General features: G+C 50.3%; 1 protein-coding gene and 2 pseudogenes across 5 annotated transcripts in view; 1 reads left to right on the top strand and 2 right to left on the bottom strand.

The window, feature by feature from the left end:
• Window positions 1-1386: 1386 nt before the first annotated feature.
• LOC144170629 (uncharacterized) overlaps window positions 1387-22525 on the bottom strand; it is a 42923-nt gene continuing 21784 nt past the window's right edge. For all 3 annotated transcript variants that reach the window (XM_077700563.1, XM_077700555.1, XM_077700547.1), the window contains 2 exons: window positions 21637-21971; window positions 1387-1703 (listed from right to left, as the gene is read on the bottom strand). In XM_077700563.1, the coding sequence (XP_077556689.1) occupies window positions 1468-1703; window positions 21637-21971 (571 nt within the window). In that variant the 3' untranslated portion in view covers window positions 1387-1467. The remainder of the gene's footprint in view (window positions 1704-21636; window positions 21972-22525) is intronic.
• LOC144153117 (uncharacterized) lies at window positions 13660-19331 on the top strand (annotated as a pseudogene). Its single transcript, XR_013319314.1, has 4 exons — window positions 13660-14071; window positions 15088-15229; window positions 15379-15505; window positions 16309-19331. The product of XR_013319314.1 is annotated as an uncharacterized LOC144153117 (transcript).
• Window positions 19998-21474, bottom strand: LOC144175789 (uncharacterized; annotated as a pseudogene). The gene is made up of 2 exons (XR_013323686.1): window positions 21170-21474; window positions 19998-20153 (listed from the first exon to the last, which is right to left on the bottom strand). The product of XR_013323686.1 is annotated as an uncharacterized LOC144175789 (transcript).

The raw sequence follows: 22525 nt of genomic DNA, 5'->3' as shown, positions 1-22525 counted from the left end.
TTGTTTGGTTGGCCAATCCCTAGGAGCATCATGCCACAATCATCATCAGACGCGCTGCGCACGCCGGCCAAGGGACGCACGACAACCCCCGACTATAATGCATTTCTGCATAAAAATCGGGCGTTCTTCTGGCGCGGCGAAACGTAGCCTCACAGGCAAACCCCGTGAGGATAAAGCGTGCGTAGGGTGGCACGCCGCCTTAGCGGGTAGAGAACGGAATTTAAGGGCAAACCTGAAAGCTCTCAGACGCTTTGAACGTTCTCATTAAAGCACTGTTAAACTTCGCGCTGCTGACATACCGAATAAATGACACTAACCGATTCTTGATGCCGCTGGGACGTCTGATATCCACGCACGGCACGAAACAACAGCGCGTGTGCGCGTGACTGCAGCGTCGTCTGCTCGCAACGCAGTCCCCAAGAAATGCCCGCCAGATGGCGCACCGGTCGTTAAAAAATGGCGGCGCCCAGGGCACAGTGGAAATTCTTGTCCATAAGCATACATTCTAACGCAAAGTTATTTTTGGCCCCTTCTTAAGCTGGCCAGCTTTCAAGCAATATACAGGAACTTTGACGTTGGGCTGCTAAACAAAGTCAATTCTATTAGTCAAGCAATTTGCGTGGCAGATCAAGAAAAATAGAAAACGTTGCGTTTAGCATTACTGGCAGACGAGTGATACATGGGCCCTTTGATATTTTATAATTCCATCCTGCGCAATCACAAAACGTTGCGAATACATATGCATCAAAAGGGAAAAGAACTACCTATAAAGAAACAAAAGGTTCATTTGCATTCCTTCAAAAAGTCTGCTTTTGAGTGTTAATACCCGGTGAATGAGCAATAATAAAGTAAGAAACACCGAAAAATTCCCAGTATCCAGCGCTTGGACATTTACCGCATAAGTGTCCTTGCAAGTGGGGTAAAATATATATTTACGGTAGGCAATGCTGTAAGAAAGACGTGGAAATTGCCGCGGCAGGTGGTGCATCCCAGGTCCGCACCCAGAGGTTTGAACCCCTCCCGAAATCTTTTCCCGGCAGCACGTAAGCAATACTGTTGCTTAGAGCAAATCTACCCCCTTCCCAAAATCCATACCCCCCCCAGAAAAAAATTTCTGGCTACGGCCCTGGCACTGCCTCCTTACACCATGCTTATCTCTTACCTGTTTCCAAGTGAATGCCAACTTACCTCTGACCTCCCTCGAAACCCCACACTTTGCAATGAACAGTTCACCGCTCGCCTCACTATCACGGACTCCGTGACCTAGCAAGACTCCGTGAAGAGGGCCCGGACGGCTGGCCGAAGCCAAGGCATAGAGTACCCTCCACTGGACAAGTTTCCCACCAACACCAAACGCTCATTTAAAGAAATATCTACGGTTCAAGGGAAAGAGAGTTTATTGAAAGGAAGGAAAGGACTTCAGTTAAGCAAGCATGCTGAGCTCATGTTGTTGCTCGACAAAGCAGGCTAGTCGAAGAGGTTATGCTTCTTGCAGAACTCAGCAAAGTCCTCCTCAGCCCTGCATACCAAGACCTCGGGGGGCAGTTCCACTGGTTCGGCCTCCTTAGCGGCCGCGGCCCGCGCCTGGTATGCGGCCAGCGCCAGGCTTTGCGTGCGGTGCTCCAGCGATGCGTAGTGATCGAAAGCGGCGTCGCTGCTTTCAAAGTTTGGTATGCCACATGACGCGCATCCTCCCCTGGTTCCTGTAAAAAAAATAAGGGGAGGGGAAGTGGAGAAGCTTCAGTTTGGTAACTGGCGCCAAAGGTACGATAAAGTCTACAATAGAGCTCTAAATGTAGCAGCAGTTGTAAACAGAGAAATGACAGGCGCGAAAGCGGGTACTATACTGTCCCCCACTTTTTTTTATGCACTTTTATTTGACGTTGCAAATTCTGCGGAGTGCATGCTTAACATATTTGCCAGGATACAGGCACTGCGAAAGCAAATCACGATTGTGAGGGTAGCGGCTATAAATAGGTTGTATTACAGTTAAACCTGGATGGAACTGTCGCGACGGCGACAGAGAGATGAGAAGACACACGTCTGCACGCTACAGCGCCGTGGGCCCAAACTGGAGGCCCCGCTTTATTCCACGCTCGTGCCCAGCGCGCACCGCAAGCGCGTGGTCAGCACTCGCCACTCGTGGCTCAGCCCCAGCGTCATCGTTCCTGGAGCGTGCCCGTTTGCGGCAGCAGACGACGCAAGCTGCTGGGGCGCCGCCACATAGCCCCCCCCTCTTCAGACGGAGTGTCGGCAAAACGGACAGTCTTTGCGCTGGGATGTTCGCGGGTGGGGCTGCGAACGGAGGGTAGAGTGGTGGTGTTCAGGGTGGAGTGGTGGATGGTGGTGTCGAAGGCAGGCGGTTCACCCTCGGTGAAAGCGGGCTTGAGGCGATCGATGGAAACAACAGTGTCGCGGCCGTTAACGCGAACTGTAAACGTCTTTTCGCCGCGTGAAATGACGAGATGAGGGCCGGTGTAGGGCGGTTGAAGTGGCCGGCGGGCACTGTCGACACGGATGAAAACGTATTGGCTGACAGAAAGACTTGGGTAAATAAAAGTGGGTTTTGTGGAACACGGCCGTGGCGGTTGGGGACGGATATAGCTGAAAAACCGGGTTAAGTCCTTTACGTAGGATGGGCCAGGAGAGGAAGGGTTATCTTGAGGCTGTGGAGGGACCAGGAAGTCTGCCGGTAATCGCAAAGACGTGCCGTAGACCATTTGGGATGCGGCACAACCAAGATCATCTTTGATGACAGTGCGCAATCCTAGCAGCACAAGAGGAAGGTGAACTGCCCACTGCTCAGGTGATTCGTGAGCCATCAGCGAGGCCTTGAGCTGACGATGAAACCTCTCGACCATGCCGTTGGCTTGAGGATGATAGGCCGTTGTTTTTAGGTGAGTAACACCGAGTAGGCATGTCAAGTGGCGAAAGAGTGTGGACTCAAATTGGCGGCCACGGTCTGTGATAATCTCCGACGGCACGCCAAAACGGGCGATCCACGTCGACATAAGCGTGGAAGCAACAGTCTCAGCCGTAATATCGTCGATTGGAGAAGCCTCCGGCCAGCGGGTAAAACGGTCGATCACTGTCAAGATGTAGCGGCAGCCCTTAGATGGTGGTAGTGGGCCAACAAGGTCCACGTGAATTGTGGAGAACCTTGAGTCCGGTAGTGGGAAAGTAGCCAGAGGCGATGTGGTATGCCGAGAGACCTTGCATTGTTGGCAGGCGAGGCAGGAACGGGCCCAGGCGCGTACGTCAGTATTCATGCCCGGCCAGACGTATCTCTCGGCAATCAAACGCCGTGAGGCACGAACTCCAGGATGAGAGAGACGGTGAATAGAGTTGAAGGCAATGCGCCTGAGAGACGCAGGAAGGTACGGCCGTCTGCGGCCTGAGACCGGGTCAGTGTCGCAAACGATGCTGATTCCCGAATCAGGGCATAGAATGTCCTCGAGTTGCAGAGAGGAGCTGTTTGAAGAACGTAGAGTTCGGAGCTCCTCGTCATCGCTTTGGGCTTGGGCCAACTCCTGAGAACTGAAACCGGGGCGCTGTATGGCGGAAATACGGCTAAGGGCGTCGGCTGGAATGTTGTTAACTCCCTTGACATGCCGAATGTCCATCGTAAACTCTGCAAGATAAGCCAAATGTCGCGTCTCTCGGGGAGAATATGTAGTCTTCGATGACTTGAAGGCGTTCGTAAGAGGCTTGTGATCGGTGAAGATCACGAAGCTGCGGCCTTCGAGGAAAAAGCGGAAATGCTTCACAGCGAGGTATGCCGCCAGGAGTTCCCGTCCGAAAGTGCTGTACCGTTGCTCAGTGGGAGAAAGCTTCTTCGAAAAGAAACCGAGCGGGTGCCAGCTGCCGCGGATGTGCTGCTGAAGTACACCTCCAATCGCACAGTGGGAAGCATCTACCATCAGGCTTGTGGGAGCGTTGTGGCGCGGGTGCACGAGGAGGGTAGAAGAGGCCAGGCGCTCCTTGATGGTAGTGAATGCGCGATCAGCGGCTTCAGACCATTCAAGACTGCACTCGGGAGACTTGGGAGTTTGAAGGAAAGTTTCGAGAGGTTGAACGATGGCCGCACATTCCGGGATGAACCGTCGGTAATAATTCACCAGCCCTAGGAAACGGCGCAGTTGGCGCAAGGACTCAGGTCGGGGAAAGTCGATTATGGCCTTCACTTTGTCTGGCAGAGGGCGAATTCCATTGCAGTCAACGAAATGACCGAGAAACTCCAACGACGGCAATCCGAACGCACACTTGTCGCTATTAAGGATGAGGCCATGCTCTGCTAGGCGTTCGAAAACTATCCGCAGATGGTGCAGGTGCTCAGATAGCGATGAACTGGCGACAAGAACGTCATCTATGTAGGCGAAAACAAAAGGTAGACCACGGAGGACGACGTCTATGAAGCGCTGAAAAGTCTGCGCTGCGTTGCGTAACCCGAAAGGCATTCGAGTGAATTCGAAGAGGCCAAACGGTGTAATGATGGCAGTTTTCTTGACGTCATCCGGGGCTACGGGGATTTGGTGGTAGGCTTTTTGGAGGTCAAGCTTTGAAAAGATGGTACATCCACTGAGGTTATTGGTGAAGTCCTGTATATTAGGTAGGGGGTACCTGTCGGGTACAGTGGCCACGTTCAGGGAGCGGTAATCACCACAGGGTCGCCAGTCTCCTGATTTCTTCCGGACCATGTGTAACGACGAGGACCAGTTGCTCGATGACGGGCGAGCAATGCCGATTTCAACCATGTGGTGAAATTCCTGTTCCGCGATTTTATGTTTCTCTGGAGCCAGTCGACGCGCCACGGCGTGCGTAGGTGGACCGGTGGTGATGATCTGATGAACGACGTCATGCTTCACTGGCTTTGTCCAGTCTGGAGGGGCAGTCAGGGAAGGAAACTCGTTCAGCAATTCCCGGTACGGAGAAGGTAGGTCGCAAAGAAGCGTGAATGCGAACGGATGGACTGGAGACGATTTGCCGATGACAGAAAGGCCGGTTGTGGCGTCCAGGATTCTTTTTCGGGCCATGTCAACCAGGAGGCCGAAGTGCGAAAGGAAATCGGCTCCTAGAATGGCGTGACTCACGTTGGCCACGAGGAAAATCCAGCGAAACGCACGGCGTAGGCCGATGTTTACCATCAGGGATTTTTTTCGGTACACGGGAATGCTGGACTTGTTAATAGCTTGGAGATGGCACAGTGGTGCTTGAGTGCGGTCACAGGAATTAGCGGGGAGCACACTCACTTCAGCACCAGTGTCAACTAGGAAACGTTGACCACTGGTTGCATCTGTGATGTAGAAGAGGCGACTGTCGCTGGCTTGGGAATCGGTCGCCGCCGCTAACGATCCCTCGCCTCGTTTCCCGGCCAGCCGCAAGGACGGGTGCAACGTTGCGCCGCTGCACCGAAGCGGCGATGGTACCAGCACAATGAATCAGGGTGTTGAGGTGGCTGGCGCGTTGTGCCTTCCTGGCGAAATACTTGCGGAGGCGGGGTACGGCGAGAAGGGCCAAACCGGCGAGCTCGAGGGTTGCGAGGCGGCGGCGAGCTGTAACCAGCCGAGGCGACAAGCTCCTCCAAGTTTTGCATGCGCTCTCGGAGAGCGGCGAGGTCGTCGGATAGCGGTGAGGGCAAAGGAGTAGCAGGCGCCGCCACGGTGGTATGGTCGGAAGATTGAGCGGATGCCACCGTGGACAAAGGCGGATGCAACGTGGCGACTTCCATTATCTTGTCAGCATGCGCGGCCAACGCGGATAAGGGAAGGTCAGAAGCAGTCGCGAGGATCATCTGCACGGAAGAGGGGAGCCGTCGCAGGAAAAGTTCCTTCAACAAACGGGAGTCCGTGGCAGAAGGTGCGTCGCCGAGCAGGGTTTGCAGTTCGTGAAGGAGCTGCGAAGGTCGACGGTCACCCAACTCCTCTGCAGAAAGCAGCCCCTGGAAACGCTGCCGTTCCGAAGGGCTCGCGCGGCTCAAGATGGCAGCCTTCAACGTGTCGTAAGGGTTCGTGGTAGGCGGGTTGGCAAGGATGTCACGAACCTCAACCGCGATCTCAATAGGCAGTGACTGTTGTAGATGGTTGAAGCGGGTCTCTTGCGACGTGATGTGACTCACTCGGAAGCTTGCCTCGGCTTGAAGGAACCACACGTCGGGGTGCTTAGCGCTGAAGGGGGGCAAACGGCAAGCGACGGCGGAGATGCCAGGTGAAGAGGCAGCGGAGGACACAGAAGTACCGCTGGCGTCGCGGTGAGGGTCCATTCTGAGTACGTGGCTCCGCTGCAACGTCCGGGTCACCAATGTCGCGACGGCGACAGAGAGATGAGAAGACACACGTCTGCACGCTACAGCGCCGTGGGCCCAAACTGGAGGCCCCGCTTTATTCCACGCTCGTGCCCAGCGCGCACCGCAAGCGCGTGGTCAGCACTCGCCACTCGTGGCTCAGCCCCAGCGTCATCGTTCCTGGAGCGTGCCCGTTTGCGGCAGCAGACGACGCAAGCTGCTGGGGCGCCGCCACAGAACAAACCTCTATGTAACGAATTCCTGGATTTAACGAAGGTTTTCAATTCTCCATTGCCAGCCCCGATTGAAACCCATGTGTTTGCGACCTCTATGTAACGAAGGCGTTGCGACGGTTAAACTTGATGCCACATTAATTCTCTACGGTGATGAGCATTTGTTTTTTGTACTTTTTCTGAAACATCGGCTGGAGAGATGCACTAATTTAGCGAATTTCGTCCGCACCGCAAACTGTATACCGTGCGTTGTTAGGTGGGCGGCCTGCTTGTCGGCGTGTAGTAGTAGTAGTAATAACTTTTATTTAGAAAAGAGTGGCCTTGTGCGGCCGCCGATGGAGTGGGGCCTTATTCGCAGGCCCCAATCTTGGCTAGCACCTCCTGCCCACGGGCCGCTAGGTCCGCGTGGACGTTACTGGAGGGGCTGTACCGAAGGATCTCCCATCGCTCTTTGGGGTTGGGGGGGGGGCATGTGTTGAAACTGGCGGGCGAGCACGCGTTCTCCCTTTTGTATCCACCGGCTGCGCGGTGGGCATCCTGTGCGGGCATCCTGTGCCGCCTTTGAAGATGGCTCTGGTCGAACAGCCGTGAGAGGCGTTCTCATTTCCCGCGAAAACATTAGCCTCGCAGGGGTCTGGCCAGTGGTATTTTGCACTGTTGTGTGCTGCTTGAAAAGGAAGCGGGCCAAGCGTCGCTGTAATGACCCTGCCTCGTCCTTGCAAAGTGCCCTCTTCAGTTAGGCCACGTAGCGTTCGGCTTGGCCTTTTGTTGCTGGGTGGTACGGGGCGGATGTCACAGCTGTGATGCCATTGTCTTTGTAGAACCGCCTGAACTCTGCCGATACAAATGCCGTGCCGTTGTCCGAAACTATCTTTTAAGGTAGTCCGAACGTTGCAAACAACGTACGCAGGGCGTCGATGACTGCCGCAGATGTTGGCCTGCTCATTTGTATAACTTCCAGCCATTTCGTGTAGGCATCCACCACAACTAGAAATGTTGTTCCTTCGATTGGGCCTGCAAAGTCAACGTGCAGGGTGTGCCATGGAGTTGTTGGCTTCTCCAAATCAGGAATGGGGGCCAAAAGGGTCATGGTTTGGGCCTGTTGGTGATGCATAATGGAAACTGAAAGCGCAAAATAGACACGGACAAAGAAAGGGGACAACAGGACGAGCGCTAACTACCAACAAAATGTATTTGGAAAAAACCACAATATATACATGCCACGCTTTCCACTTGCATACTACCACACATGCGCAGAGACACTTATAATCGCCTGAGATAACAGAGTTCTTTTTGAGAAAGGGATACAGAGGGTGTGCTCACGCAGTGAGACTGCAACCTATCTATTTTTTCAGCTTCTATAATTTCTCTTGTTAATCTATCTTTATTCTTGCCGATTATGATACATTTGTCGAAGAGCGGTTCGCAGTGCGGTTTGTGGTGACACGTGGAACAGTGATGCGCTAACCATCCGCCACTCCCGTTTTTGACATTGCTAGAGTGCTCGCGAAGCCGGTCATTGGTCGCTGTGTTAATGACCGGCTTCGCGAGCACTCTAGCAATGTCAAAAACGGGAGTGGCGGATGGTTAGCGCATCACTGTTCCACGTGTCACCACAAACCGCACTGCGAACCGCTCTTCGACAAATGTATCATAATCGGCAAGAATAAAGATAGATTAACAAGAGAAATTATAGAAGCTGAAAAAATAGATAGGTTGCAGTCTCACTGCGTGAGCACACCCTCTGTATCCCTTTCTCAAAAAGAACTCTGTTATCTCAGGCGATTATAAGTGTCTCTGCGCATGTGTGGTAGTATGCAAGTGGAAAGCGTGGCATGTATATATTGTGGTTTTTTCCAAATACATTTTGTTGGTAGTTAGCGCTCGTCCTGTTGTCCCCTTTCTTTGTCCGTGTCTATTTTGCGCTTTCAGTTTCCATTAGGAATGGGGGCTCTGGGCGGGGCTTGTTGGTTTCCCTGGCAAGCTTGACACGTTTGCGCAGCTGTTTCAATGTCGTAGTCAATTCCTGGCCACCACATGTAGCTGCGAGCGCACCTTTTCATGACTACTACTCCTCAATGTCCAGCATGGATGAGCACCATGGCTTGCTCGCGTAGTGCGTGCGGGATAATGACTCGTGAACCGAGTGTCACGCAGCCGCTATGGAGACTCAACTCCGTTCCTCTTTTCTTAAAGGCGTTGAAGTTTTCTCCCGTCAGTTTCTGCACGCGGCCTTGGTGCAGTGCCTCGCTCAGTTGCGACAACGTCGGGTCCTCTTGCGTCGCCACGGCGACCGTGTCGGCGGTTAGTGGTGGATTAGGCAGGGCTTCAACGGCATTTCAAATTGCGAGCTTGTCTTGGAAACAAAACTTTTCTTTTTCTGGCAGCAGAATTCACCATCGATGAACCGACACCTCACATAGCAGTGAAGACGCGCGACTGAGCCACATCACACCCTTAACCGCAGGGATCAGTCTATATTACGAAGAATACAAACGGGATCCTTAGCAAAATTCGGCCTCCACGGAGTGTGCTGAAAACCGCCTGTGGCGTTGTTAGTGGGTAAGCAGAAGCCTTCGTTGCCAGGTTCACGGTGCTCCTGTAGTCTCCACAAAGACGTAGAGTTCCGTCTTTTTTCCGGACTCCGACAAGTGGTGTGGCCCAGTCTGAGTGCTGCGTCGGCTCAATGAAATCCTGCTGCTCGAGCTTGCGAAGCTCTTCGTCGTACGCCGACTGCATGGCAAAGAGTACTGGCCTGGCTTTGAGAAATTTGGGGCTGACGTCCTGATGGAGCTCCAGGCTGATGAGAGGTCCGTTGTGACCGGGAATATCCCTAGCGAAGATGGTTTCGTACTTCTTTTGAAGTCGCTCCACCAAATCCTGTCGCTCGGGAATATTGTCCTCGGTAGCCTGGTTGATACCTGCGATCGTTATCCCAAGAGCGTCGAACCAATTTCGGCCCAAGTGGCTAGATCCGGCCCCTCGCACGATAAGTAGTGGTAGCTGGCAGGTTGTGCCGTTGAAGCAAACGTCTACGTTGGCACTTCCCAGTAGTGGCAAAACCTGCCCTGACCACGTTCTCAGGTGCGTGTCGTCGTCGAGCAAGATGGGTGCATGCTGCCGCCAGGTCTGGTGATACGTCTGTTCACTAATGAGCGTACATGCTGCTCCGGAATCCACCTCGAAGTGGATCGGCTGGTGATGCACGGTGACGTCGATAATGATCTTCGGTTGCGTGCGTAGATTGAGAACGGTGTTTAGGTCGGACAGCGCCGGTGATACTGGTAGACTACCGTGCGTCTCCGCCTGCGTTATGGCCTCTGAGGCGTTCACGCGCTTGTGCCGTTCACGGGGTGCCCTCGACTGCTTCCTCTTTGTTATGCATGCCTTCTCAATGTGACCTCGTTTCTTGCAAAAATGGCACGTTGCGCCTTGAAGCTTGCATGACTGCGGGCTGTGCTGCTCGTCACAGCGCCAGCAGCGCTGCGCCTTAGGTGGTTTTTTGCCACTTGCCTGGTGGGGCTGGAGCTGGTGATTTGCGAGGTATGCCGGCTCGGTGGGCTTCCGGATGTCACGCTGCTGCTTGCCGGCACTCTCCGCTCGAATGGCGATGTCGTAAGCCTTTGCGAACGTCAAGTCTGTCGCAGCAAACAGGCGCTGTTGTAGGAAGTCGTCCCGCAGTCCGCACACAAATCGGTCACGGAGCATAATGTCCAGTGGTAGCATGGTAGGGTTCGCAGGTGGCGTGGCGACTGGGTGAGCTACCGTTGTGGTGGGCACCGTTCCGAAGTTGCAATCGGCGGCCAGTTTTTTCAGCGCCGCAACGTAGGCGCTGACCGCTTCTCCCTCCATGGTCTCTTCGTTGAAAAAGGGCCCGGCTGTACACTTCGGATGGCCTTGGGTCGTAGTGCTTCTGCAGTGCCGGAACGATGTGGTCGTAGTCCACTGCCGCTGGGGTGCTTGGCTGTACCAAGGAGTAGACGGTGTCGTACGTCTACTCCCCACACAGCGTGAGCAAGTGTGCCTTCTTCTTGCTGGGGTCTACGATGTTGTTGGCCTCAAAGTAGAATTGAAGGCGTCCAATACAGGATCCCCAGGACGTGCCGTTGAATTCAGGTAATCGTCCTGATCCGTGCGTAGCCACTGCGTAGCACTTTGCCTTTCAACGTGGGTCGCACAAACACTTCCTCGTCGCCACTGTTATGTCCGCGCAGTCAGTGACAATCTGACGCAGGGGCACACTTGAAAATATATGGTTTATTCATTCAAGAAGAACACGGCTTTTGCGACTGCTCCGAAGCAAGGTACCAAAGCGTCTCCCCGTGCATTGTCCATCGCCCCGCGGAGTCGCGGGCGGCTTCGGCGAGGGAAAGGGCCCTTAGCGGGGGACACTAATTGGCGCGCTGTCGGGAGGCGCCGACACAGAACTGCGCTTCCGCTGGAGAGCACGAACACAACAGAAAGCTTCTTTCAATTCCTACTGAACAGGTAACTGAGTTTATGCCTTTACTTTGTGGGATAATGTGGGGTTCTTCGGGGCGACCTAGCCAGTACTCCGGCGTAGGCCATCGCGCTAGCTCAGGGCGTGTCAACCAGGCGCGCTCCCGCACCTACGGCAGCCCAGCGAGGTTCGCCGGTACGAGAAACACAGTAGACGGTAGTGCCGATGCACAGCCGTTTATCTGGGAATTCCCAAAGCATGCGAACGCAAGGCTCGACGGCGTTCTCGAATCACGCCATCCTGGTCGTGATCGCGAACGGGAGGCAGGCACTTACGGCGCGCGACAAACAACGGTTCCCACCTGAGATACGTGTCCGCTGTCACCGCCGCGCTGTTCCGCCGATGCTGCCCCCACCGGACCTCCGGCGAGACTCTCCCCGTCTTCCGCGCGCACATGTTCGCTCAGCCAGAGCGACCATACCGCGCACGGACCGGTGGTGCCATCTCTCGGGGGCGCCGACGAACCAAGCGGAGTGCCGGACCGGTTTCAGCCATGGAGGGGTTTCAGCGCAGCACGTCCCGCGCGCACCGGCTCGGAATCGCGTGTCGCGGTTCTCCACAATTCCCACACCTTGTATCTGTTATTACTGAGTTTCAATTTCGGTTGCTGCTGTCACTGAATTAGCGCAAATGATTGTACTAATTGCATAACTTCTTTCCTCTACAACGTTTTCACAAACCCACCAAGTGATTAACACTTAATTGTTTGGCTTACCCGGGAATTCAGCTAAAGGGACTATACGAGACTACAGCCAGTAATCAGCCAGTGCGAACATGGTATTTGCCACGCGCAAGAAAAACACAAAGTGGAGCTAAATGTATTCCAAGTACCGATCTTCTATTGTGAGCACAGGTAAAGAAAGCATTAGAACTTAGCTCCGCAACCACCTAAGAGCAAACAGCTTTTGTCCGCTTGCCCTCTGACGTGCCATCGGAAGCGCAGTTCTCAGAAGTTACTGCCTTCACGTTTGCACACTAACGTCAACCACATCTTCAAAGCGTAAATGTACTATAGAAGAATAGTCATTTCGGCGAGTTAACAGTGGTTGAACGTTTTGATGGGCAGCGCTAACAACGAATACACAGTGCCGTCCTGTTTATATCCTGTCTTGTGTATTCATCGTTTGCACTGCTCCATCAACGTAGGTCAAGAAAGCGTGGTTCAATGATATGCCTTCAATCAAAAATGCCAGATGCTTTCAAAGCATATGCATGGCCCAAGGCACAGTCGTCCGTCCATGGCATTCGCTTTCAAAACGTGGGTAAACCAGATGCTTTAATATAAAGGCCAACTGCACTCAAAATTTCAACCTCTTGAAAACGTTATTGCCGTATAGTCTGCCTAAAAAGACTGCAAGATACGAAATATGGCAGCTGAAGTACGCGCATCCGCGGCACAAACGACCATCAAAAGTCGGAGATTTTGAAAGCGAACGATAGAGCGGCGCGGCCATTACGGCCCGGCTGAAGTGACGCTCCAGCTTGCCCAGTCATCGATCGAGCGAGCGGCGGCACGCGGCTGGCCGGCCGGGGCAAACATGCGCGCAACGCTTCGCTCTCGCCGCAATCTTAGGGGAAAAAAAACCCGCCCGCATCTTCCCACGGGGGGAACTCGAGTAAATGCGTCGCAGAGTGGTGGGGGTATCGCGTGAATGTTGCGTAATTGGGTATGGTTTGGGAATGCTTAATTGTTATTTCGTCTTTATTATTCTTATTTATTGAATGAAGGAGAAGCGAAGGCAAGGGGTGTAAAGTTGCGAAAGCCAAGCAAAGACGCCCTTGACTGAATTCCGAACGCGCGCTCCGCCGCTTATATACAAACCGCCCGCGTTCGAGGGAGAGGAGTACGGGGGAGAGACGCGCATGCGCACACTTCCGTACACAAGCGCGCGAACTTTCCACGCACCCACCACGCCGTTATCACGTGTACACGCCCTGCCGCCGTTACTGTTGAGCGCGACGCAGCGCACGGGTAGCTACGACACATGCGCGCACAGACGCGCTCCCCCCGCACCGCCGCAGCTGTTGTTGAGAGCGACGGAGCGCACGGGGTACACGCGCTCCTCCCGCACCGCCGCACCTGTTGTTGAGAGCGAGGAGGGTACGGGGGAGAGACGCGCACATGCGCCTCGACGCGACGCGCATGCGCAGTGAGCGTGTGGACGGCGCCGACAACATCGACGAGTGACATCGCGAGCCTAAGAAATGCTCCGCATTTAAAAGTGCCAGGTGCAGCTCGACCGGTGCTCCTGGCTGGCCGAAGGAAAAAGCTCAGGACCGGCAGCAATGTCACTTCCGCATCATGGGTGTTTGCGCATTCCGCCGGCAGGTGCACCGTCGCCTAGCTGCTACAGGGGTATTTTGAACGTTTATAACTAATTAACAACGCATGTCACGGGGCTAACAGTCATGTCCCAGTTAGTTTGGTGGTACGTACTTTACGTTCAAAGTAAATTTGGCCGAAGTGAAATTTGAGTGCAGTTGGCCATGGTGCAAGACGTGGTCGCTCAACACGCACTGTTGTGCCTTGTGGACGACCACGACAACGTAGACGGCCACGGGGATGCAGTTTGCCGGGTGCGACTGTTCTCACAACAAATCCGTGCAGGGCGGGGCCTCGCCGCGATGACGTACCACCATTTCTTTTTTTTTTCTCTCTCTCTCTCTCTCTCTCTCTCTCTCTCTCTCTCTCTCTCTCTCTCTCTCTCTCTCTCTCTCTCTCTCTCTCGCTCTCTCTGTTAGTCGGCGCGGTCGCTGGGGTGGCGTTGACGGCGTTGACTCCACGCGAGTTAGAAGTTTGCCGGGGTATCATATTCACAGCTTCACGGCGTGCATTGTCTTGTTAGTGGCCGGGAAATCGGAACGCAACGATGAGCGAGCCTCCTGACCGACAGAAGGTGATCGAAAAGTACCTCCAAGGATTACGTCATGACGACGGCTACTCCCATGGCTACCTGAAGTCAGACGATGAGCTAAAGCTTTTTGAGAGGTCCCTGGCTGCCGTCAACGAGAGGTATGCTGTGCGGACATCAAGAGACCTGAACAAGTCGTCTAAATGTAAGGATGTCTCGATTGCTTCGTAGTGTATTGCTCTGCGCGTAGATTTACCATTGCAACAAGCAGTAGTAATTTAAACCAGGGACTCAGCCCGGCAGTACGACTTGTTTTCAGTTACGGTTTGTGCAACAATAGACAATTGATTTGTTTTCGCCTTTTTGAAGATCGATCGGGTTATCATTGTTCTGGTTACCGGTTCACAGTTTCCCTGGCACCGATTTATTTCGGTTTGAGTGGAGTATTGTTCTGGTTACCGGCACCGGGACATGACCCGATCTTCAGCGATTCTGATAAACGTAATTGGAACTGAACTGTTTTATTTTTCGGTTTCAGTCATGATTAGAACCGCGCATGCAAGGTAATCGTGACTTAAAAAAAAAAAAAAGTTCTGCCATAGTGTCACTAGATACCTTATCTAGTGACGCTACTGTGCCCCTGTGCTCTTTAGATAATTGCCTTGAATTGAAGGCAGAGCTGCGCTTGGACGTTTATTTTGGTTGCATCTGTGCGTTTTAGAATTAACATTTATGTTATATTGAACACCGAAAAAGCAATCGTGCGCAACACGAGACACGAATTGTGATTGGGCTGTATTAGTGACACATCCGTGTGTGCCATCCGTGGTCCTGCTAGAAGTGTGAATTACACGTCTAGAGCAAGGCAGGCCTGATGTTGAACTCTGTATTTGAGAAGCGGAAGTGTCAGCGTCGAGCTTTTTTGTCGTATTATATTAAAATCTCACGGCCCAACCAAACTATAACATGTTGGTTTGTTGGTGCCGCTTGTAAGTTGCAACTTCTTAAAACCACACAAAAAAGTCTGGGTAATTATTAATAATAATAATGATAATTATATTTATTATTCTGGTTGAGGAAAGCCAGAATTTCTTGCCAGAGGCAGCGCATCTTAAAGTTTCTTTGCTGCCATTACAAAAAAACAAACTAGATTTGATATTGTCCTCTGCCATGCATAAAACTAGGTGCCGTCATTAAATCGTATTTATTGTTTGTTTTCAGCCAATGTCGTCTTCTCCATGATACACGGCGGATGTCGAATATCTCTGGACAATGTGCCATTCCGAGTTGTCAAGGAAACCGTCAAAGTGTGCATATTTGGAACGGAATACTACAAGAAAACTCAGGAGAAAAAAAAGACCAGGTATGTTACATGGTGATGCACTTGCAAACGTTTCAATCTTATGCAGATATCCAGCAGCCTTCCAATTCAAAGATTGTGTGCAGGCAGTGTAAAGAAGATTTACTCTAAGTTTACACGAGAAATAAATACTGTTGATTTCATTTACAGAGTTCAAGTACCACTGACTGGCCGAAGGAGGTGTACGAGAAGAAGCGAATGAACCTCCAAGGCACAAAGAAGAAGGGGTGTGCAGCAACAATGCATTTGAAGTGGATTGAATTGTACCCAGATTTCCAGGTATGTAATATGCAACGACAAGTAAAACATATTTCCAGGTTATTTCTGGGGACCTTTATCATGGCATTTATGTCTGTGCAATCCGACACAACACAAGCAGTTTAAAAAAAATTATTATATTGTCCTTGCAGTGGCTCGTGGAAAATTTGTAGCTGATGCCCACTATCATTGCTTGTACTTCTGGTGAGAGTATGGAGTTTTAGTAGGGGGATCTGATAACAATACCTCCCCTCCCCTCTAACGGCCTTGAATACGCGTTGTGTATCATTGTCGGGGCTAAAAACGGTCTGCTAAAACTTCATAATATCAGCTTTTCCTGCTGCTATTAGTGCACGGTGCAGACAAATTTGTCGTGGCATAAGATGGGGCACATTAGACTTCGTTGATGCATGCTTAATGAAAGGTTTGTTTGGGCTAGTTGGTTGAAGATCATTATGGTTTAAAACAGCGCGACAAGATGAGGACAAAGTCAAGATGAGACAGAAGACAGCGCTGAACTAACAACTGGAAGTATATTTCCACTATTGCCAGTATGTATACACGTGGGAAATAGCAAGATAAACTGAGTGCGAAAGATAAAAAGAGCACAACGCATACAGTCTCGGCATCCAAGCTAAGACTGTATGTGTTGTACTCTTTTTACCTTTTACACTCGTATTTTGCTATTTCCCACGTGTATACATACTGGCAAGAGTGGAAATATACTTCCAGTTATTAGTTCAGCGCTGTCTTCTGCCTCATCTTGTCGCGCTGTTTTAAACCATAAAATATGCTCTGTATACGTAACAGTGCCTGCTTTCTAGGTGGACCTGCCCCAGCCATGCGGCCAGACTCGAGAGGGTCGTCTGAAAGCAGACAAGGCCAAGCAGCTGCAGGAGGCACTTGACGCAGAGCAGCAGACTGTGGCCAAAGAGACGCGAGTGTACATTAGAATTGCCGACTGCAGTTCTCATCAAAACCATGGTTTCGAGGACATGGAAGCTTTCAGCCAAAACATAGACAGGAGCGTTGCTGAGCGAATTCAAATGTTGGCAAGAGAAGGAATTACATCTGTATCAGATGTGAAAAAGTGCCTGCACTATTACGTGCACGACGTACTTTTTGCAAACAAGGAAAAGCCTGATAGCAGCTCCAGGGCCTTTTTCCCAACACATCGGGATATCAGCAACAGTTGATCAAGAGAATGCTAGAATCTTAATTGAAAAGATCAGGGGTGAGCAACCCGAATCCTCCGTTGTCTATCGGCCGTATGCAGCACGCAGCTGCGTGGGTAGCAGCGACTCGGACAACGTGGAAGAGAGCGTTGCCAGCGAGTGTGAAGACACGTTGCTGTTCTGCTTCCAGACAAAATTCATGAGAAACATGCTTAAAAAGTATGGAGGCTCAGTAGTTTGCCTGGACGCAACACACAAGACTAGTGACTATGCCCTACCACTTTTCTTGCTTGTTGTGAAAACACCGTCGGGATACACACCGGCTGGTGTGTTTATCGTACAGTTCGAGACGGCCCACTGCATCGCTGAGGCTTTAGACATTTTCAAGCAGTGGTGTGATAACTGGTCCCCACAATACTGGATGGTAGATTACAGCAAGGCAGAAATAAATGCCATCAAGGAAGTGTTTCCAGAGAGTCAAATCTCCATCTGTGACTTCCATAGACTACAGGCGTGGCAGAGGTGGCTGCGCAGAAAGGAAAACAACATATCCGATCCAGATGAGGCCCTGAGACTCATGAAACGCATAGCCAGTGCTTCAAATCAGCATGACTTTGACAAGGCCGTCGAAGTCCTTGTTGCCTCTGAGTATTGGAAAAATGAAAAATTCCGCAGTTACTTTGAAGAAGTGTGGCTGTCAGTAAAGGAGCTGTGGGTCATGTCTTACAGGTTGGAGTTTGATGTTGTGTTGACCACAAATAACGGCATTGAGGCTCAAAATAGGGTGTTGAAGGCGCAGTATGTGAAAAGTGCCAGCGGGAAACGGTCGTTAACATCCCTAATCATGGCTGTCGTCCATGGCTACCTTCCCGACAAAGAAGCAAAATTCCATGAGGCAGCAAGGAGGCAGTCATCAGTGTACAGGCAGTACAGTGAAAATGTTCCTGCATACCTGCACAACCGGCCTCACGGGTTCGTTAAACATATGCTGAGACGGCTCGTTAACGCAGAGGAATACAGCCCCACAGACATGGAAGAGCTGCCCATTGAAGGCGTGTTCTCTGTTTATTCTGAAAGAAGTGATGATGATCTGTACACTGTCGACTTCACCAAGCCATCGTGTACCTGCCCTGATTTTAGGAAGCACAAGTACCCATGCAAACACTTTTGTGTTGTTTTTAAGTACAGCAACAGGTGGGGCTTTTCCTCTCTTCCACAGAGTTACCTCAATCGACCGCAAATTACACTTGGAAGCTGTCCAGAATCCGAAACAGGTTCCGAGATTCCCCTTGTCAATGAGCCCAGCCCTTCTGAAGTGTCTTCACAGGATCTCGGCACAGCAGTATCAGAGTCAGACATTCCCTTTGTCAATGAGACCGGCTTTTGTGAAGTGCCTTTACAGCCTGTGGTTGCTGTGGTTCCTGGGACAGCAGCCCCCTCAGTGTCGGAGCTGCACAAAAGTATAACCGAGGAATTGGAAAAGTGCAGTTCCCTACTTTACTGCTGCCATGACGTTCAAACACTGGTGGAGGCTAGGGGCTTATTGCAAGTCACCTTCCGTAAGCTGGCTGAATCTGTGCCACAGAGTTCTGGCCTTCACATTCGGGGCTCACCAACAAAAGGATGCTCGTCTCTGAAGCCTCTTCCTAAGAGAAGGCGCCTATAGTGTGCTGTCACTCTGCCATTGATTGGTTGACTTTTCACTGCAGCTTTGACTGCTAGGAAAGGATCAGGGGGAAGCTTTAGAGATGGGCCACTCAGTGATTTTTTTTTCATTCTTTTTAAAGAAACGTTGCAAAACAATTTATTTTTAACATTCATAACTTTGGCCTAAACACAGTGTACGGGCATCTGTGTAAATAATGTTTAGAATGTTTAGAGCTTTTAAGATTAATATGCTATGTTTTCATTATAGTCATGTAAGGACTTCATTATAGTCATGTAATTGCGACATTGGCAACAGCTGTGTATGTGTATAAATACTGCCATAATGTTTTGTGTTGGTGACACTTTCAATTCACAGATTGTGGAAAAGTATGTTTTAGGCTTCTGCTTTCAATGTACGTGTATAAAACTGTTTGTAAAGTTTCATTCCTTCTGTACTTCTTCAGATGTGCTTGCTTTTATACTTTCCTTTTGACATTTTAATATAGTAGCTGTTGTATATGAAAATATGTTAGTACATTTTTTCAGGTGGTTATTTCAAGATATATTAAGTAGTGTGCTTGTAATATGCATCGACTGTAAATAAACCAAATGTGAGAGAATACGTACTGTGCACAAAGAGTTTACTTTGAAAGTGTGAAGTGTGGTTACCTACACAGTAGAGCAATTTCGTCAAGACTGCTGAAACAGCTGTGACTGGTTGATTTAGAGGCTGGGCAAACTGGCCATTTCCTAGGGCAATTATGGGAACTACCACCTCAGTGAAACGCTTTAGGTATACATATTGATTCTACTGACTTGGGCGAGCTGCTTAATTATTCAATCTGAAAACTTTTTTTAAATGGCACCATATGGGAATGGGGATATAAAAAGGGGTTGCATAAGGAACACGAATGCACAAAAAAATATTACCGAAAGGTGATCGTCTCAACTTAGCATTTATCAGCTAGTATTTTTAAAGTCTTTAACATGTACATTTAGTATCGTGAAACTAGAAACAGGCAATGTTGAGCTGCCTAGTTTTTGCCCGTCATGTATCCAAAACAAAGCAACCTGAAGTATGGTGCATACTACATAGCCTTTCAATGCAAAGGAGAAAAGTCTCATAAACCCTCTTCTTTGTGCCTTGGAGGTTTATTCACTTTTTTCGTACACTTCCTTCGGCCAGTCAGTGGTGCTTGAATCCTGTAAATGAAATAAAGAATATTTATTTCTGGTGTTTTTACATGTAAAGAGACAATGGTCGACTGTAACATCATGTGGCTTTGGTAAGTGCAAAAAAACAAGCGACATGTTTCTATAGTTCACACCAAGGATGTAGCGATGATTTTCTTTGGCTCGCAACTACTGAATGGGGGGGGGGGGGGGGGGGGGTTGGCATGGCAGAACGTCAAAGGTGGGAGAGGAGGTAGAAGAGGTCCCAGCAAAACTGAGCATTTCGAGGAGGGGCAACCCCCGGCTATGTGTCTTGTTCACAGCCACAATGCTCTTGGGCTTTTCCTAAATCTATTCATTTACTAGGAATACCCTAAGTGCCCCCAAAGGGGCATTATATAAGGGAAAATACGTTAAATACTGCTGCCGCAAAGTATGCGCTTTACACTGCCTGCACACAATCTTTGAATTGTAAGGCTGCTGGATATCTGCATGAGACTGAAACGTTTGCAAGTGCATCACGATGTAACATACTTGGTCTTATTTTTCTCCTGCGTCTTCCGGTAGTATTGCATTCCAAATATGCAGACTGACGGTTTCCCTGACAACAGGAAACGGCACATTGTCCAGAGAGATTCGACATCCGCAGTGGATCATGGAGAAGACGACATTGGCTGAAAATAAACAACAAAGACGATTTAATGACGGCACCCAGTTTTATGCATGGCAGAGGGCAATATCAAATCTAGTTTTAGTTTTTGTGTAATGGCAGCAAAGAAACTTTAAGATGCGCTGCCTCTGGCAAGAAATTCTGGCTTTCCTCAACCAGAATAATAAATATAATTATCATTATTATTATTAATAATTACCCAGACTTTTTTGTGTGGTTTTAAGAAGTTGCAACTTACAAGCGGCACCAACAAACCAACATGTTATAGTTTGGTTGGGCCGTGAGATTTTAATATAATACGACAAAAAAGCTCGACGCTGACACTTCCGCTTCTCAAATACAGAGTTCAACATCAGGCCTGCCTTGCTCTAGACGTGTAATTCACACTTCTAGCAGGACCACGGATGGCACACACGGATGTGTCACTAATACAGCCCAATCACAATTCGTGTCTCGTGTTGCGCACGATTGCTTTTTCGGTGTTCAATATAACATAAATGTTAATTCTAAAACGCACAGATGCAACCAAAATAAACGCCCAAGCGCAGCTCTGCCTTCAATTCAAGGCAATTATCTAAAGAGCACAGGGGCACAGTAGCGTCACTAGATAAGGTATCTAGTGACACTATGGCAGAACTTTTTTTTTTTTAAGTCACGATTACCTTGCATGCGCGGTTCTAATCATGACTGAAACCGAAAAATAAAACAGTTCAGTTCCAATTACGTTTATCAGAATCGCTGAAGATCGGGTCATGTCCCGGTGCCGGTAACCAGAACAATACTCCACTCAAACCGAAATAAATCGGTGCCAGGGAAACTGTGAACCGGTAACCAGAACAATGATAACCCGATCGATCTTCAAAAAGGCGAAAACAAATCAATTGTCTATTGTTGCACAAACCGTAACTGAAAACAAGTCGTACTGCCGGGCTGAGTCCCTGGTTTAAATTACTACTGCTTGTTGCAATGGTAAATCTACGCGCAGAGCAATACACTACGAAGCAATCGAGACATCCTTACATTTAGACGACTTGTTCAGGTCTCTTGATGTCCGCACAGCATACCTCTCGTTGACGGCAGCCAGGGACCTCTCCAAAAGCTTTAGCTCATCGTCTGACTTCAGGTAGCCATGGGAGTAGCCGTCGTCATGACGTAATCCTTGGAGGTACTTTTCGATCACCTTCTGTCGGTCAGGAGGCTCGCTCATCGTTGCGTTCCGATTTCCCGGCCACTAACAAGACAATGCACGCCGTGAAGCTGTGAATATGATACCCCGGCAAACTTCTCGCTCGCGTGGAGTCAACGCCGTCAACGCCACCCCAGCGACCGCGCCGACTAACAGAGAGAGCGAGAGAGAGAGAGAGAGACAGAGACAGAGAAAAAAAAAGAAATGGTGGTACGTCATCGCGGCGAGGCCCCGCCCTGCTCGGATTTGTTGTGAGAACAGTCGCCCCCGAGTTTGCCCAGCGCCATACGGCCATACTTACCGCCTTCAGAGGTGGCCGCCTGCCCGGTGGACGTTGATGGCTGCGCATCCCCGGCAGCCAGCGCCTGCTTTGTCTCCGACGCCCGCTTGGCATGCCCCGACGCCCGCTTGGCATGCCCCGCGCTGGCCATGTGTTCTCGGTACGGGGCAATCCCAGTGAAGACCATCTGACATGGCTCGCACTTGGGCAGCTCGCCGAGCGGGCAAGCGTCCCTCGTCTGCTGCTTCTTCAGGTGTTTTGGTGACGCTATGTGCTGTTCATATGACACAGCTCCGGAGAAACTTTTGTCGCATATACCGCAGTAAAATAGCCCTGCGTTCATCATGGTTGCAATCCTGCAAGGGTTGAAAATGCAGCACAAGGCTGATTGATTCAAAAGGACCGTGAAGACAGCACACAACACTGCTTCTGTTAAGGCTGCCAAACAAAAAACAACTAATTTCTAAGTTTAACGCAAACTGAGTTGTATTGGACTAGATGATTGGAAAGTGAGGAGATATCTGTTCCAGCACGACACCATATAAATTAAAATAAGTGCAGAAACTCGGGTCCCGCTTTTTTTTACTTGACAACAGTTCAGTAGGACCAAGTTTCCCTATTCTAGCCAAATATAAAAACCTGAGCGTGATCTTTATCATCTTAGGCAACAATATACCTATCACAATGCCAATACACAGATGATACGCTAAGGCTTTACCAGATTCAGCAGCAGTAGCCGATTTCCATTTCCAGCTGCACTGCGCCCATATGTAGTTGGTATACTGCTCCCCTGCCCACAATTATGCAACAAGAACATCACTCTGCAGGTGTATTTAGCGTAATCTGAAAGCTGTCCTATTAAGGCGAAACACTGCAGTCATGGCGACATTGTAGTTATTCTTTCACCTAT

The sequence above is a fragment of the Haemaphysalis longicornis genome, unplaced genomic scaffold (genome assembly GCF_048455015.1).
Source record: "Haemaphysalis longicornis isolate Haplotype H1 unplaced genomic scaffold, Haemaphysalis longicornis Haplotype H1 scaffold_1, whole genome shotgun sequence".
Lineage (NCBI taxonomy): Eukaryota > Metazoa > Arthropoda > Arachnida > Ixodida > Ixodidae > Haemaphysalis > Haemaphysalis longicornis.
This window is presented reverse-complemented; position numbering and strand designations above follow the sequence as displayed.